This window comes from Bombus huntii, chromosome 6 (genome assembly GCF_024542735.1).
Source record: "Bombus huntii isolate Logan2020A chromosome 6, iyBomHunt1.1, whole genome shotgun sequence".
In the NCBI taxonomy this organism is placed as follows: Eukaryota; Metazoa; Arthropoda; class Insecta; order Hymenoptera; family Apidae; genus Bombus; species Bombus huntii.
Genome location: NC_066243.1, coordinates 11,406,408 through 11,419,525, shown reverse-complemented (window position 1 = coordinate 11,419,525; position 13,118 = coordinate 11,406,408). Strand labels below are relative to the sequence as shown.

At 31.4% G+C, this 13,118-nt stretch overlaps 3 protein-coding genes and 1 long non-coding RNA gene across 5 annotated transcripts; 2 read left to right on the top strand and 2 right to left on the bottom strand.

Moving 5' to 3' along the window:
- Window positions 1–140: 140 nt before the first annotated feature.
- On the bottom strand, window positions 141–3,497 carry LOC126866440 (endoribonuclease CG2145-like). The gene is made up of 6 exons (XM_050620022.1): window positions 3,347–3,497; window positions 3,036–3,275; window positions 2,887–2,958; window positions 1,166–2,246; window positions 679–1,093; window positions 141–597 (listed from the first exon to the last, which is right to left on the bottom strand). The coding sequence occupies exons 1-6, from the start codon at window positions 3,396–3,398 to the stop codon at window positions 364–366; spliced, it is 2,094 nt and encodes a 697-aa protein (XP_050475979.1). The 5' UTR covers window positions 3,399–3,497; the 3' UTR covers window positions 141–363.
- Window positions 371–4,265, top strand: LOC126866458 (uncharacterized). Its single transcript, XR_007689869.1, has 3 exons — window positions 371–518; window positions 3,156–3,405; window positions 3,550–4,265. It is a non-coding gene; the product is annotated as an uncharacterized LOC126866458 (long non-coding RNA).
- On the bottom strand, window positions 3,636–5,760 carry LOC126866451 (glyoxalase domain-containing protein 4). Of its 2 annotated transcripts, XM_050620046.1 has the most exons (7): window positions 5,669–5,760; window positions 5,349–5,597; window positions 5,241–5,290; window positions 4,840–5,105; window positions 4,601–4,756; window positions 4,348–4,523; window positions 3,636–4,278 (listed from the first exon to the last, which is right to left on the bottom strand). In XM_050620046.1, exons 2-7 carry the CDS (start codon window positions 5,436–5,438, stop codon window positions 4,171–4,173), a joined length of 846 nt encoding a protein of 281 aa, XP_050476003.1. In that variant the 5' UTR covers window positions 5,439–5,597; window positions 5,669–5,760; the 3' UTR covers window positions 3,636–4,170. The 2 variants fall into 2 exon arrangements, with proteins under 2 accessions (XP_050476003.1, XP_050476001.1); XM_050620044.1 differs by having other exon boundaries at window positions 5,349–5,755.
- Window positions 5,761–5,937: 177 nt separating this feature from the next.
- LOC126866437 (protein pigeon) lies at window positions 5,938–12,196 on the top strand. Its single transcript, XM_050620008.1, has 10 exons — window positions 5,938–6,086; window positions 6,262–6,398; window positions 6,484–6,799; window positions 6,874–7,136; window positions 7,205–8,352; window positions 8,520–8,861; window positions 8,930–9,144; window positions 9,921–10,124; window positions 10,194–10,265; window positions 10,334–12,196. The coding sequence occupies exons 1-10, from the start codon at window positions 6,029–6,031 to the stop codon at window positions 10,402–10,404; spliced, it is 2,826 nt and encodes a 941-aa protein (XP_050475965.1). The 5' UTR covers window positions 5,938–6,028; the 3' UTR covers window positions 10,405–12,196.
- The last annotated feature ends 922 nt before the right edge of the window (window positions 12,197–13,118 follow it).

The window sequence follows — 13,118 nt, the reverse complement described above, 5'->3', positions numbered from 1 at the left end:
GTTCCTTCCAGCGTCCTTTTGCAAAGATTTTATTCAGTGATTAATTGTAATTTTATTTTTCAGGAGAAACCGAATTTTACGGCCTTAAGATTGTATCAAGCCAAAAAATTGAAAAATTAATTGAAAGAATTGGAGAAGGATCCAGAAGAAAATAAAATATATTTTTTTATTTTTTACTTATAATAAGTATTTCTTCATATTATTGAGTTCAATATCGTTAATAATTTAATATTATAAAATGTTTTCTTTTTGTTAATAACTTTATTGCTGATAATGAATTATCTACATGTATAGAGCAATGTAGCCTACATTATATTGGTCCCTATATATACAATAATTACTACGTATAAAATATCTTGTATATTAAAACATTGGAGAAGCGAAATCTATAATTTGGATTCCGAAATAGGCAAATGAATGCGTATAAATGGTGAACTTAGTGGCGCCGAGGGAAACTGGGCAGAGATCATTCGGTCTTGTGTAGAAGCATATTGTGTACAAAGCCATCTCCAACTCAGGTAAAGTACCCACAAATATTGTTGCATTTTGTCTAATGTTTCCATCCTGTTGGAAGTTTAATTTCACCAACGAAGCAGTCTGAAAAAATAATTATATTAAATGGCTAATATAGTATTATTTCAATAAGAATGATTCTTTAATATTTCTTAAATCATTTACACTTCCAAGATCCAATTTATCTACATAGCCCATGTAATCTATGCGTTTCAAAGATTCTTGGTTTTCGAAATAAATCCAATCTTGCACACCAATAATGGCTGTGCCATATTTTTCAGACGCAAACACACGCTCGAATCCACATGTACTTCCGCTGAATACAGTAAACCAAATTCGACGAAGTACGTCTTTTCTTTCGAAATCATCCGGAGCGATAAATCCACGATCAGCTAGCCATTCCATAGCTCTTGACATCTCGTTTGTATTTAGGAAGATGTCGAGCAAAAGATTCTCTTGTTTCCTTATTTCCAAACTGCGATTCAATTTTTTACGAGAATCATACTCGTAGCTATCGTATAGAGTTCGTATTACAGAAATTGATGGATACTCTAATAATTCTGGGTCTACTTCGAATAATCTAAAAAAAGAGATTGATAAGCGAGAACAATCACTCAAATTATTTAAAAGTCGACAATGATTAGATACACACGGCTCTTTGGCTTCATCCGTTATGTTAGTTGACGTAACTCGAGTCTGTAAATTCATTTTTATGTAGTTGTTCATGTTGCGCGAATTTTTTGCGAACAGCTCTTCTGATATTCTAAAAAGTTCATCGTCCGAGATCGTATAATCAAATGATCTGTTTATATTAGCAGGATTATTAGATCCAGTTGAAGAAGTAATTACATTCTCATTTATGCCTGATCCAAAGACGTGTCTTGTAGTTGAACTTGGAATGTCTGGTATGTTTGGACTCGCACTTCCTGATGAAGGGATATTATTTCCTCCTACATTTGAAGTAATTGCCCCATTTGGAAAATTAGGGAGTCCAGTTGGAGAGGTAGGAAATTCAGTTCCTTGTGGTACGTTTGTGGAATTCATTTTGTTATAGCCGTCAGATACAGTATTAAAATATTGATTGTTGTAAGTAACATGAGTTGTAGGAGTTGGTGGGGCAGAGTCAGCAGGCTTTGTTTCTACGTAATGAGTATGAGGATTTATTAGTCTATTTACTCCCGCATTAATTGTTGAAAAGACAAGCGCCTCTTTGACCATTTGGCCAAAACCTCGACCAGAATCTTGTTGTCCAGGCATCATTAGAATAGTTTGGCCAGGTACAAATGGCTGTACTGCAGGTTGTGCAAGTACATGTGTTTGCTGTGGATAATTAGAAGGAGAGTGTCCAGGTACATTAAAAGCAGGTCCAGAAGGATGTATAGAGTAAGGATTCCCTAATGGCATTGAATTTGCTGGGTGAAATGAAGAGGGATGTGTAGAATAAGGATTCCCTGATGGTATTGGATTTGTTGGGTAATTTGGATGGGAAATAGGATTCGAAGATATATGTATAGGATTAGTAGGATAAGTACCACTAGATGAATGAGTCTGTGGATACTTGAATCCAATTGGAGGTGGTTGAAAGCCTGGTACAGCTGGTAGAGAATTTGGAACAGGCGATTTATTAGCTTCTGGATAAGCTAGAGAATGTTGTTGAGCTGGTACAGTTGGTTTATTGTCTCTTAAATAAGGATTACTCCAGGTCGGATTTGCTTGGCCTATTGTTGCCTGACCTATAATATTAATATTTTCACATATAGTCTACAAACTGGTATATGAGTCAATTTTTTATAGTATTTATGCTTTGAGGTAAACCCGCAGAAAATCTCATATTAGGTTCCTGGGGCTCAGATAGGTGATAAGGTAAATTTTGCTTGCTTTCTGTTACAGCTTTTGGTACAATAAGATTAGTTACTATAGAGAACGGATATGATGTTCCAGAAGGCATTGTTTGAATTTATTAGAAGACATACATTTTTTAATTCATATTCTATATTTGATATATAAGATGTTTAATTTAATTGAAAATGATAGAATATGTCACAACAGATTAAAGTTATCAAAAAGATGGTTTAGCAAAAGTTGTTTGGTTCAAAGGGGACATCATATAAGACAAAGATAACGTAAACACATGAATACCCTCTCGCGTCTTTCCTTGTCTTTCATATGGCAAATTAAAGTTAAAATATCTGATAAACTAATAATTTCTCAACATAAATAGGTTAATAGTGCAAAAAGATAATTTGCACCATATAATGTTTCTCTTTGAACTAAACCATCTTTTTAATAACTTCAATTTTTTATGAGATATTCTGTCATTTTCAGTTAAATGAAACAGTCTGAATATTACTTAATACATAAAATAATACTTACCTGGTCGTGTAGCTCCTCCACCCTCAGCTTTTACGAAATCGGTATTAATATTTTTATTTTGTTGGGTTGGTCCTAAAATTATGATCAATAACTGTATTAACTAAACTATAGTATATAGCATATTTAAATTATATAACATATTAAGTTACCAGCAGAATTTCCTGTGGAATATGAAGGTTTACTATTAGATACTCCATAGTCATGAACTCCTTGATTAGAATTTGCTCTGTTTGATGTTCTACCATATGGGAATCCATATGATGTTCCAGATAAGGATCCACGTGACGTTCCATGTAATGTTCCACGTGATCTTCCATGTGTTGATCCATGAAATGATCCTTTACCGAAACTTATTTTACTGCCAAACTTATATTTTGCGCTAGTACCATCTATAAAAAGTATATATGTAACAGATTAGTAATAAAAATATTGTGTAAAAAAATAATCAGACTATACTTACAGATTACAAAAAATACGCAAATAAATATAAGAAAATACGTCTTGAATTTCATTATTACAGTAAGTACTGTTGTTGCACTAGTAAACTGTTAATAGTAAACTGATATCGTCGATACGTTTGATGGAGATATATATATATTCTAGATATATTTATCAAACTTCTTTTCCTAGTAAATGCATTACGTCTTGCAATATTATCTACAGGCTTTCCTTAAGATCATACTACATAATAAGGGGTCATTGCTAATGACCTCAGAGAGATATGGACATCTCTGGTAGTGAGAACAACATTTCTTAACAAGTTTTTATTTGATCTCATTAACAACCTCCACCAGAAAATACATATTTTTTATAGAAACATTAAATTATAAAACAAGTTTTGTAAACTCTTTTGTACTTTAAACTTAGTAATGTAACAATATACTAATAAAAAAGTTTTGTGTTAGAAAACAATTCATGTTGATCGTTATATTATATGTAGAGACGACGAACTTTTTCCCCGCCACGAATTGAACAAACTACTCTTTTATTCAGAATTAGAAAAATATGTACAAAACTACAGAGTCTTAGTAACTTATACTGTGTAAAGTTGTAGAGTGTAAGAGTTAAATGGATATGGGTGGAATCGCTTTTACATGGCTCTGCAAGGCAAGAGCTATATGCAGCATGAGAACCAGTGCATTGTCTCTGTTATATAACATATTTTTTCTAAAATATTGAAGTGGTATTAATACAGTCTCTCAAATTTATAGAAATACTGAGATAAAATATTGTCTTTTTATAAAAGATATAGCTTCAATAGCTTCAAAGTATTATCTTAATTGTTTATCCTTCTTTTTTAATATATCTATCCAAAATTGCTTCACTAGGATAATCTGGAACTGATAATTGGCGAAATGCTTCATCATCCACAAAGCAAATTTCATGACCATCCTAAAAATAATCACAATTGTTACTGTACGTGTATTTTATTTAAAACTACAGTATTTTAAATGTACTTACTGGGTCAGCAAGGATAATAACTCTTACAGAAGCTTTTCCTGGAGTATCTAAAGTGATTAAATCAGTCAATATCTTATGTTTATTATCTTTTATTCTCTTTTGAATTTCTGGTTGTTCTGCATGAGGAACTGAGAATGCTATGCGTCCATAAGCTGCAGCGTGATCAATTTCAGTACCTAATCAAGCAAGATGTGCTTAATCATTACAGCAATCTGTATTATCAAAGTATTACACAACATTATGAGATCATTACCAATATCCTTAAATTCAATCTTTGCCTGATCTTCACTGTATCCTAATAATACGCTGTTTTCAGTTTGATCAAATACTTTCAAGTCTAGAATATCTTTCCAATAAGCAGTAGTTTTTTCAAGGTTTGAACTGGACAAAGTTAATTTTTCTACAGGATCTGTTGGAGAAATAGTCTTTTACTTAGATGTAATCTAAGAAATATATGTATATATTAGAATTAAAATAGTTCTATATTAATACCTTTATCTAGAGGTTGTGGTTCATCAATAACATAATACTTGTAACCACCAGGTGCTTGTAGAACAAACTTCCCATTTTCTTCTTGCACTGGCCATCCACCTGATCGTGCTCTTTGAAGTGCTTCCCTAGACCGGATTGTTATCCCACCAAAATCATTTCCCATTTTGTATTCTTTGATCCCATAATTATAAGTTAACTCTATAACAAAATGAGTATCTTCTGTTCCATATCCTATCATGGTTTTGCTCCATCTATTCCCATATGGTCTACATAGTAAACGTAAGATATTTCATCATAACAATTCGCACAAGATTACTATATAATATATTATGATTGATGATAATATATTAGACAAAGAGTAAATACAACAAATGTGTACATGACTAAAGTTAATTGCGTACCCATTGCAAGCTGCTTCACAGCCTTCGGCAAATTCCTCGTGCCGTAACACCTGTAAAAAAAGAACTTGCGTAAATCCAGACATCAATTCGAATTATTAAACTACTAACCTTCATCCCAAGAATGTCCCTGTAAAATCTGCAAGTTATTTTTCTATCTGGTATTTTAAATACAAAATGAAGCGCTCGTCCGGTGACCATTTTTGACAAATCTATTTTTGCAATCGTTACACAAAGAAATACACTTCCAATTCTTTGGCGGATAAGACGGGAGGCGTATACCTACTATACTGATTACGCACACTGATCTCTTCTGAAGAAAAACTGTTGCTTTAATACCTCTGCGGTTCTCTGTAATGACTAATCATTAAGAATTGAATTAACGTTATATATGATTCAAGTATTCATTCTAGGCAATTATTTTTGCTTACGTCTTGAACTATACGTATTACTGTTGACGTGTCTTATAAACGATATCTTGTTATCAGTATCTAAAAAATATAAAAATATTTTCATCTATTTGGCTTGTCTATACTGAATTATCTAATAAGAATTTTCGTAACAAAGGTGGCGCTAATAAAAATTTAATACAATTCAGACGGTGATACAAATTCACTATCAACGTCAAATCGATATATGTATGGTAGCCATAACAGTAGCTGACAATATATTAGATAATGTCAAAATACACATACGATCTACGCTACTTATCAAATTGAAAACTATTGATCGTTTCTTTAAAATTAAAACATTATACAGTATTATACATTAGAGAAGACTTATAGATAGATATGGTAGAAAACCTTGCAGCAAAATTATGTTTACTTCTGTCAGAAAAAGCACATTCAGGTAATTGCGACAATATATAATTTTTAATTAATGATGCAACTATTTTATTTATAAGATTTTAGAGAAATTGTGTATAAGACTAAGGTTACGGGTTATAATGTAAATGTTTGTTACATCTAACATCATATATAACACGAAATAAAATGTGTCTGTGAAATGAAAATTTGATTTTTAGCCGAACAATGGAAATTACTGGGTCAAGAGAAGGATGGTTCCTTATTAGTTGGATGGACAGAGGAAACTGTAAAGGACAATGTAAACATATCATATACAGTTGTAGGCCACTACGACCGGATTAATGATAAGCTACAGGTATGTTAATCTATATACAATACTAAGAATACAAGCTTTTTTATATAAAATATATATAGTATAAATAAAATGCAACCTGATGCAGGTATTGCACCAATTCACAGAGGTATTAAATATTGTACAAGCAACAATAAATCAAAGTCGTACTGTTTTTGGATATATAATAAAACAAAAAGTTTCTGTAGAGACAAGGGTAAATTCAGAGTCTATAGAAGACAAAGATCAGAGTATACCAACTGAAGTTGAAATGTATGAAGCATTTATTGTTGAATTAAAAGGACAAGAAGTAAATATACACAGTTTGGATACAAAGAAATCTAAACAAGTGAGAATTCAATTTTTATATAAAGAAAAAGAACATGGACAATGGGATAAATTTTTGTTATTAATTCATCAAGAATGTAAGAATTGTGTAATATATAGATTACACTTATATTTGTTAAGGATTACTAAATTTAATCGTTTAATGGTATAGGTATTATAATATACACTGTAATCTTTGATACGTCTGTATCAGATGTTTATTCAATACAAGAATTAAAATCTGAACCATTAGTTAAAGCATTTATTTGGGCTCAATGGGACATGGTAAATCAGGTTTTATATCATATACACCATAAAAAAATTCCAATAAGTTTAGTTTCTGAAGATGAAGAGGAAAAAGAAAATAAAACAGAAAGAACTAATCCAACACTTAGTGGTCTTCAATTTCATGATGAATTGCCGCATGAAACAGTGGTAAGTAACCAATTGCAGTTTAATAATAATTTCCACATATTTCAAACAATTTATTTTTTCGTCCCCAGCTAAATATACCACTAAATTTACCTCAATTATCAACTTCTTCCAACTGTGGGACATATGAGGATGATGTTATACCTTTAAGGGTTCACGATTGTTCTTTAGATCTTATTGTAGTTTCTGACCCTAAGGGAATGGTCTGTGTTTGCCATCATTACTTATATCGCCCAGTAAAACCACAGCAGCATGTACTTAATTCATTGAATGAATCTAATACAGTGCACTTTGCATATTCTGTAACACTTCTTCATCGCAGCTGTGTGATTCATTGTGTTATACCAGGCATACCATGGTCTCATGCTAAACTTATACGACCGACATTTGCAATATATGAACATCATCACATGATTGTTCTTGTACCAGGTCTATTTACTCATGTTCTCGAAATTGGAACAAATCATGAACCATGTTGCCACATATTATGTGGTCCTTTAATTTCCCTTCCATCTCGTTCTTCTTATTTGGTACCATTGCTTGAGTTAGAAACTAATACCAAAGGAAGCAAAAAAAAATATGATACAGCTTCCCTAGAAGGAAGCAGTACATCTCAATTTAACATGAACATATTAACAATAGACTTACCAACACTGGATTTAGTACAATTAACAATCTCATCTGACTTTCTTACTGAAGTATTTCGTAAAGAAAATTCGATAGAAGTACGCTTGGGTATATTGCACTATTTTCTTTGTCATAGAAATGATCTGGATATTATTTCAGAATTAGTATGTGCGATTGCAGAGAAACCTAGATCATTGGAAATTGTACGGTACATGCAAGAAATTCTCATTGGTGGTTCATATGCTTTAGTACAAAAAAATTTATTAGCAGATGCTATACCTTTATTGGCTTTGTTGCCTGTTACGACTATGGAAGAGTACATAAGTTTTGAAATTAAAGTGAACGACTTAAGTATAACATTGAGTCATGAAAAACTATGGAATACATCTGTAATGTTACTATCACCGCAACAAAGGTTGATTCCTTACCGCAGTGACTTGTGGACTCGATTGTGGGATCAACTTAGTAAAAATAACGGAGATAAAACAAGATTTAAGCCGAGTAAAATTGCAGAAAAATTATTAGTTTCTTTAGCATGTTATCAACCTGAAGCATTATCCAGATCCAGTACACCAATGTCTCCAAGTGGAGGGTAACATTTTAAACAAGTCTTTATTTAACCCATTTAATTACATGAATGTTTATGAATAACTTGCACATCTCTTTAAATAAATTTATATTTTAATTTCAGCAATTCTCTTATATTTGTAGTAGCACAATATTTTTGATAAAAATTAATTTGTATTAATGATATTGCAGATTAGTTGTGGCTACAGTGTCGCTTGGAGATTTATCAAGTGGTCGTAGTAATAAACTCATGGACTCAGGTTTGCTATTTAATGAAACAGAAAGTTGTACTGCTTCTAAGCAGGAACATATTGTATCTGTAAATTTACGAGAATTATCCATGTATTTATTAAAACATGGTACCCAGACATCATTAACGCATCCTAAGGGATCGTGTACTCCATTACACGTTCACGCAATGGCAACTAGACATGTGGCTGCGCAATTAGAAACATCGCGGGCTCTTTGTCAAATGTTATGTCGAGCGGCTAGCGTCGATCCACGAATTGAACAAGAGCGCGGTTTTATTCTTGTGTAAGTAAATCATTCGTGAATAATTATGCATATATTGCAACAAAATTTAAATTAAGATATCATTTTAGCGATCAATTAGACGAAATAAGACGATGGTTATTGTTCGTATTATTGGAGCGCTATAGGCGCGCAATAGAAAGTATAGCATTTCCAGCACCACAAGGATTCACATCGTTTTTTACTTATCTTGGATATAGAACCTTAAAATATTCAATGTTTTTACAATATGTACAACGATCAGTATTCGAATTACAAGTCGATGTCAGCAAAATTATTATGGCTGGTATATTCTTTAAATCAAAAATTTATTTTTATTTTAAGGGGGTATTCTAGTCTAGAAATTTGAAAAATCGAAAAATTTTTTTTCATATTTCCAAAGTTTAGACATTCAAGAATATGTCCTTAAAAGGATTTTTCAAAATATCAATTATTTTATGTGTTACAGCCATTTTTGTGACGCGGCATCTGCTCCGGTCTGACCGGAACAAATGAATAGTAGACGGTAGACGTTGTCCGAGTAAACTTGTCTCAAAACTTTAAACGCGTTTTTCTCGAAACTACTTTTTTCAAGTTGGCGTGCACGATACCTCAAGTTCTAATGAACCGATTTATTTGAAGTTTGGTGTGAATGTTCTTTATACATTTCTCTATCGCCTCAACCACGCTCTGATCAAAATTTTTTTCAAACAGTCGCCATTTTGTGAAAAAATATTGTTTTGACTTTTCCAAGGTTCATGCTATAACCCCATCTATACTAATTAAGAATCCGTTATTGCTTCAGATGACCAGAAGGGTTGAAATCATGCACACCAGGACACCCTTTTTTTTTTTGGACCTCCTACTTTGCCAGTTCATAACTGTGAATTTTGAGTTTTTTTTAGTTAATTTTTTATGTAATCTTAAAGTATCAATAAACAAATGATAAAAAATGGATAGTAAAAATTTTTTTTTGTTTCGTTTGTACAGAGCTTAAAAAACCGTCCGAAATTCATGCCTCTAGACTAGAATACCTCCTTAATTTTTAATATTTCTATAATTTTTATTTAATATTTCTTACAGATATTAGTGATACAAAAGAAAATGCCATTCGTAAATTAACTTTATTGTCTTTATTACCAAGATCACGAGCGAAAAGACTTTTAAATCAATGGTTACATCCTGTTAGCTTTATGTTCAGAGCTCGTGAACACGCTGCAAATATTTTATCTGGTGAGATATGCCAAAACCGAGGTAGAACATTGCAATACAGAAATCATCATAATGGTAAGGATACATAATTAACAAAAACTCAAATATTTCCAGCTATGTTTTTATTAAATAAATTATATACAGGTTTAGCAGCATTTCCTTCAGCAGATCGTTTATCTCCATTGGACACATTTCTTGATCTTCTTACAGCAAAAGGTATGAACCAAATATATTATTAGATCCCACAAATCTTATTTCAATTATAAATTAATTATATTTTACAGCTAGTCTAGCTGAGTTAGATTTTGGCCTGCTTATAGAAGCTACAGTAACATCTACAGAAGATTTTTTATAGGTAAATGTATTCTAATTTCCTAGAATCAGTTATAATAGAAAGTGTAGTGCAAATAGTCATCCGATCGTGCAAAGTGCCATTAATATCTTCCAAAATATTTAGTATTTATGAACATGTAATTTTAACCTTATTTTATAAATTCTCGTGCATTTCTTATCGAAAATTCTATACAGGGTAGAGATTTTAAATAGAATAGTCAGATAATACACTTTAAATACTTAGATAATTTAACTAATGCTCATGTTTCTATTTGCATTATGTTATAGTTGGATAAATCAACAATTAATTCTTATGACTATTTTAAAAATATTTTATATTTTAAAATTAATGTTTATTCCACTCAAGTTTATAAACTGGTTACTTTATGATGTTACAATTGCATAAGTGCTGCAAAAACTATATCTTTGTTTTCTGTATACATCATTACCCGGTTTTCTTCCGCAAAACTTTGTCAGCATATTCTACAATCAAAATTAAGAAAAAGAATGGTGTATGAATATAGGCTCTTAAATGCTTTATTAAAAAGTTATGACAAAAATATGAAATGATAACAGACTAATATTTCTATGACACAGCATAAGGACACATTGCTGATATCTGTCTGATATTACACAAATGTTTACACATATTGTAATATTTACTTGCTAAGATCAGTGAGTTGGTTAACCAGTATGGCAAAGGTTAAATGACCATTACCTTCAATGATGGATAAGCCAAGGGGAAATAATTCCTTAGCCCCCAAGATCATTAGGTATCACATCTTAGATCTTTGCTTGTGAGAAATTGTGAAAGAAGAAATTTATTATTAACGTTTATTATAAAGTTTATTATAAACACAAATTAGTATGTGTTAGGAGTTAATGCAAAGAATTTATGACGTATTTGCTGTAATTAAACAAAATGATCAAGAAATTGTACTATAGTAAACAATTGTAATAATAGACAACATATTTAAAATGGAATTATAATGTGAACTTGAAAATGAAAGCACTCTGTTGTCATCATTATGTTTGCATAACAGTTTTTTCTTATTCTTGCCTATAGACTATGCAGATAAAGTTTTGCAGAAAAAATCTGAACACCCTGTATATTACTAGTTGAATTTTTGTTACTAAGTTACTATAATTTTATATTAATGTGATTAATCAGTTAATCAAAAGCTTGTGTGTGATTTTCTTTTGTAGTTATTGTTACATTAGTTTATCAGTATGTGTCACAGTGTGATATACGTATACAAAATGTTCTTGAAGTCATGGTACAATCAGGAAGGAGATGATTCTTTACGTAAAAGTAAGTTGAAAGTATAGATTTCTAGGTCCCGTATCTTACATCCCACTTCCTATATAATGTATCCCGCAATAAATAACACTGCTTTTCATACCTAATACCTCATAACCTACATACTATTACATTTCTATCCCACTTTCCACATTATTTAAGTATGTAATCTATATACTATGATATATCCAACATCTATCCAGTATTCCAAGCACAGCTTATCCCTACCCCTAATTCACTTAATTCACATCCCAAGTCACATCACCTGGGTCATCTTCTTTCTGATCGTATCATGATTTTGAAAATACCCTATTTGCATCATTCAACAATTTTTGAATTGTGTAGTGTGAGTTAAGTTACAAAAAGGATCATTTATGAGAAAATTGTAATCTGTGTAAATCTTTTGTGCGTATTGTGAAAAGTATTACAAAACTACATATCAGAAGATATGTACAAACATACAACAGTATTAATAATTTTTATGTAAAAGTGAATATGAATATTTAAAAAATGATTTTGTGTTTCAATATTTACCTATCTTAATATATGCTTAGTTTTTTCCAGATATTACATTAAAGATAGAAGGTAAACAAATTTCTTATTTTGAATTTATTTCCTATGCTTGCATCAGAGATGAATAAAGAGATCACCGATACAATGTTTAAAAAGTTAGCTAAAATGCGCACTAAAAATAAGAGATTCTAATGACAAACGTCCGAATTGTACGCATATTTCTTCTCCGATGCTCTTGGCAGGAGAAACGTACGTATATACGAGAAGGGAAATGTTCATTCGTATCGGTGCAGCGTAGAGATAAGCGAAGGCTAGGGGGCTAAAAAACATAAAAATGTTTTAAAGCTTTTATTAAATATCAGAAATGAATTGCCTTTTTTGGAATTGATTACAGAAAAATCACTTTGGACTTAAACTTATAGTAATTGGAAATGATTTAAGGATTGTACATATTGGAAGGATTTTAAATGATTAAACGCTTTGTTCATAAGATTGTTTTATTCAAATAAATTTATAAGTTTAATAACTGTACCTTAAGTGCTAAAACTTTAAGTGCTCGTAGTACGGAGCAGCAGTTTTATCATTTGTTTTTGAATCGCCTATTTTCGGCCAACTCGGGTATGCCCAGGTACGAATCCACATATTCCTTCTTGTCATGCATATAAACGTTTAGAAGAGATATGCGTATAATTCATGTTCAGTCGCTGGATGCGGTAATTCATAGAGCAAACTTTTAGGTGAATTTCATTAGTAAGCCATCGGCCTACTTATCTCTGCTTGCATTAAAAAATTATCTTTTATTTTTATCTTTCACGCTTTTACGAATGGTATTTAGCAGTGTTTACAAATTATCTTAAAAATGTTTTTAATAAAAATCAGCTTATCATATTTTAAGCTTATTCAATAGCTAAATCCAGGCTCCA

Bases quoted from the DNA above. Each gene is read 5' to 3' on its own strand.
- LOC126866440 (XM_050620022.1), bottom strand. From the start codon at position 3,398: ATGAAATTCAAGACGTATTTTCTTATATTTATTTGCGTATTTTTTGTA. The intron at 3,276-3,346 runs GTAAGTATAGTC...TACTTTTTATAG, and splicing joins TTGCGTATTTTTTGTAATCT to ATGGTACTAGCGCAAAATAT. The intron at 2,959-3,035 runs GTAACTTAATAT...TCATAATTTTAG, and splicing joins TTCCACAGGAAATTCTGCTG to GACCAACCCAACAAAATAAA.
- LOC126866451 (XM_050620046.1), bottom strand. From the start codon at position 5,438: ATGGTCACCGGACGAGCGCTTCATTTTGTATTTAAAATACCAGATAGA. The intron at 5,106-5,240 runs GTACGCAATTAA...TTTACTATGTAG, and splicing joins TGTGAAGCAGCTTGCAATGG to ACCATATGGGAATAGATGGA. The intron at 4,524-4,600 runs GTAATGATCTCA...TTGCTTGATTAG, and splicing joins GATTGAATTTAAGGATATTG to GTACTGAAATTGATCACGCT.
- LOC126866437 (XM_050620008.1), top strand. From the start codon at position 6,029: ATGGTAGAAAACCTTGCAGCAAAATTATGTTTACTTCTGTCAGAAAAA. The intron at 6,800-6,873 runs GTAAGAATTGTG...TTAATGGTATAG, and splicing joins GTTATTAATTCATCAAGAAT to GTATTATAATATACACTGTA. The intron at 10,266-10,333 runs GTATGAACCAAA...TATATTTTACAG, and splicing joins TGATCTTCTTACAGCAAAAG to CTAGTCTAGCTGAGTTAGAT.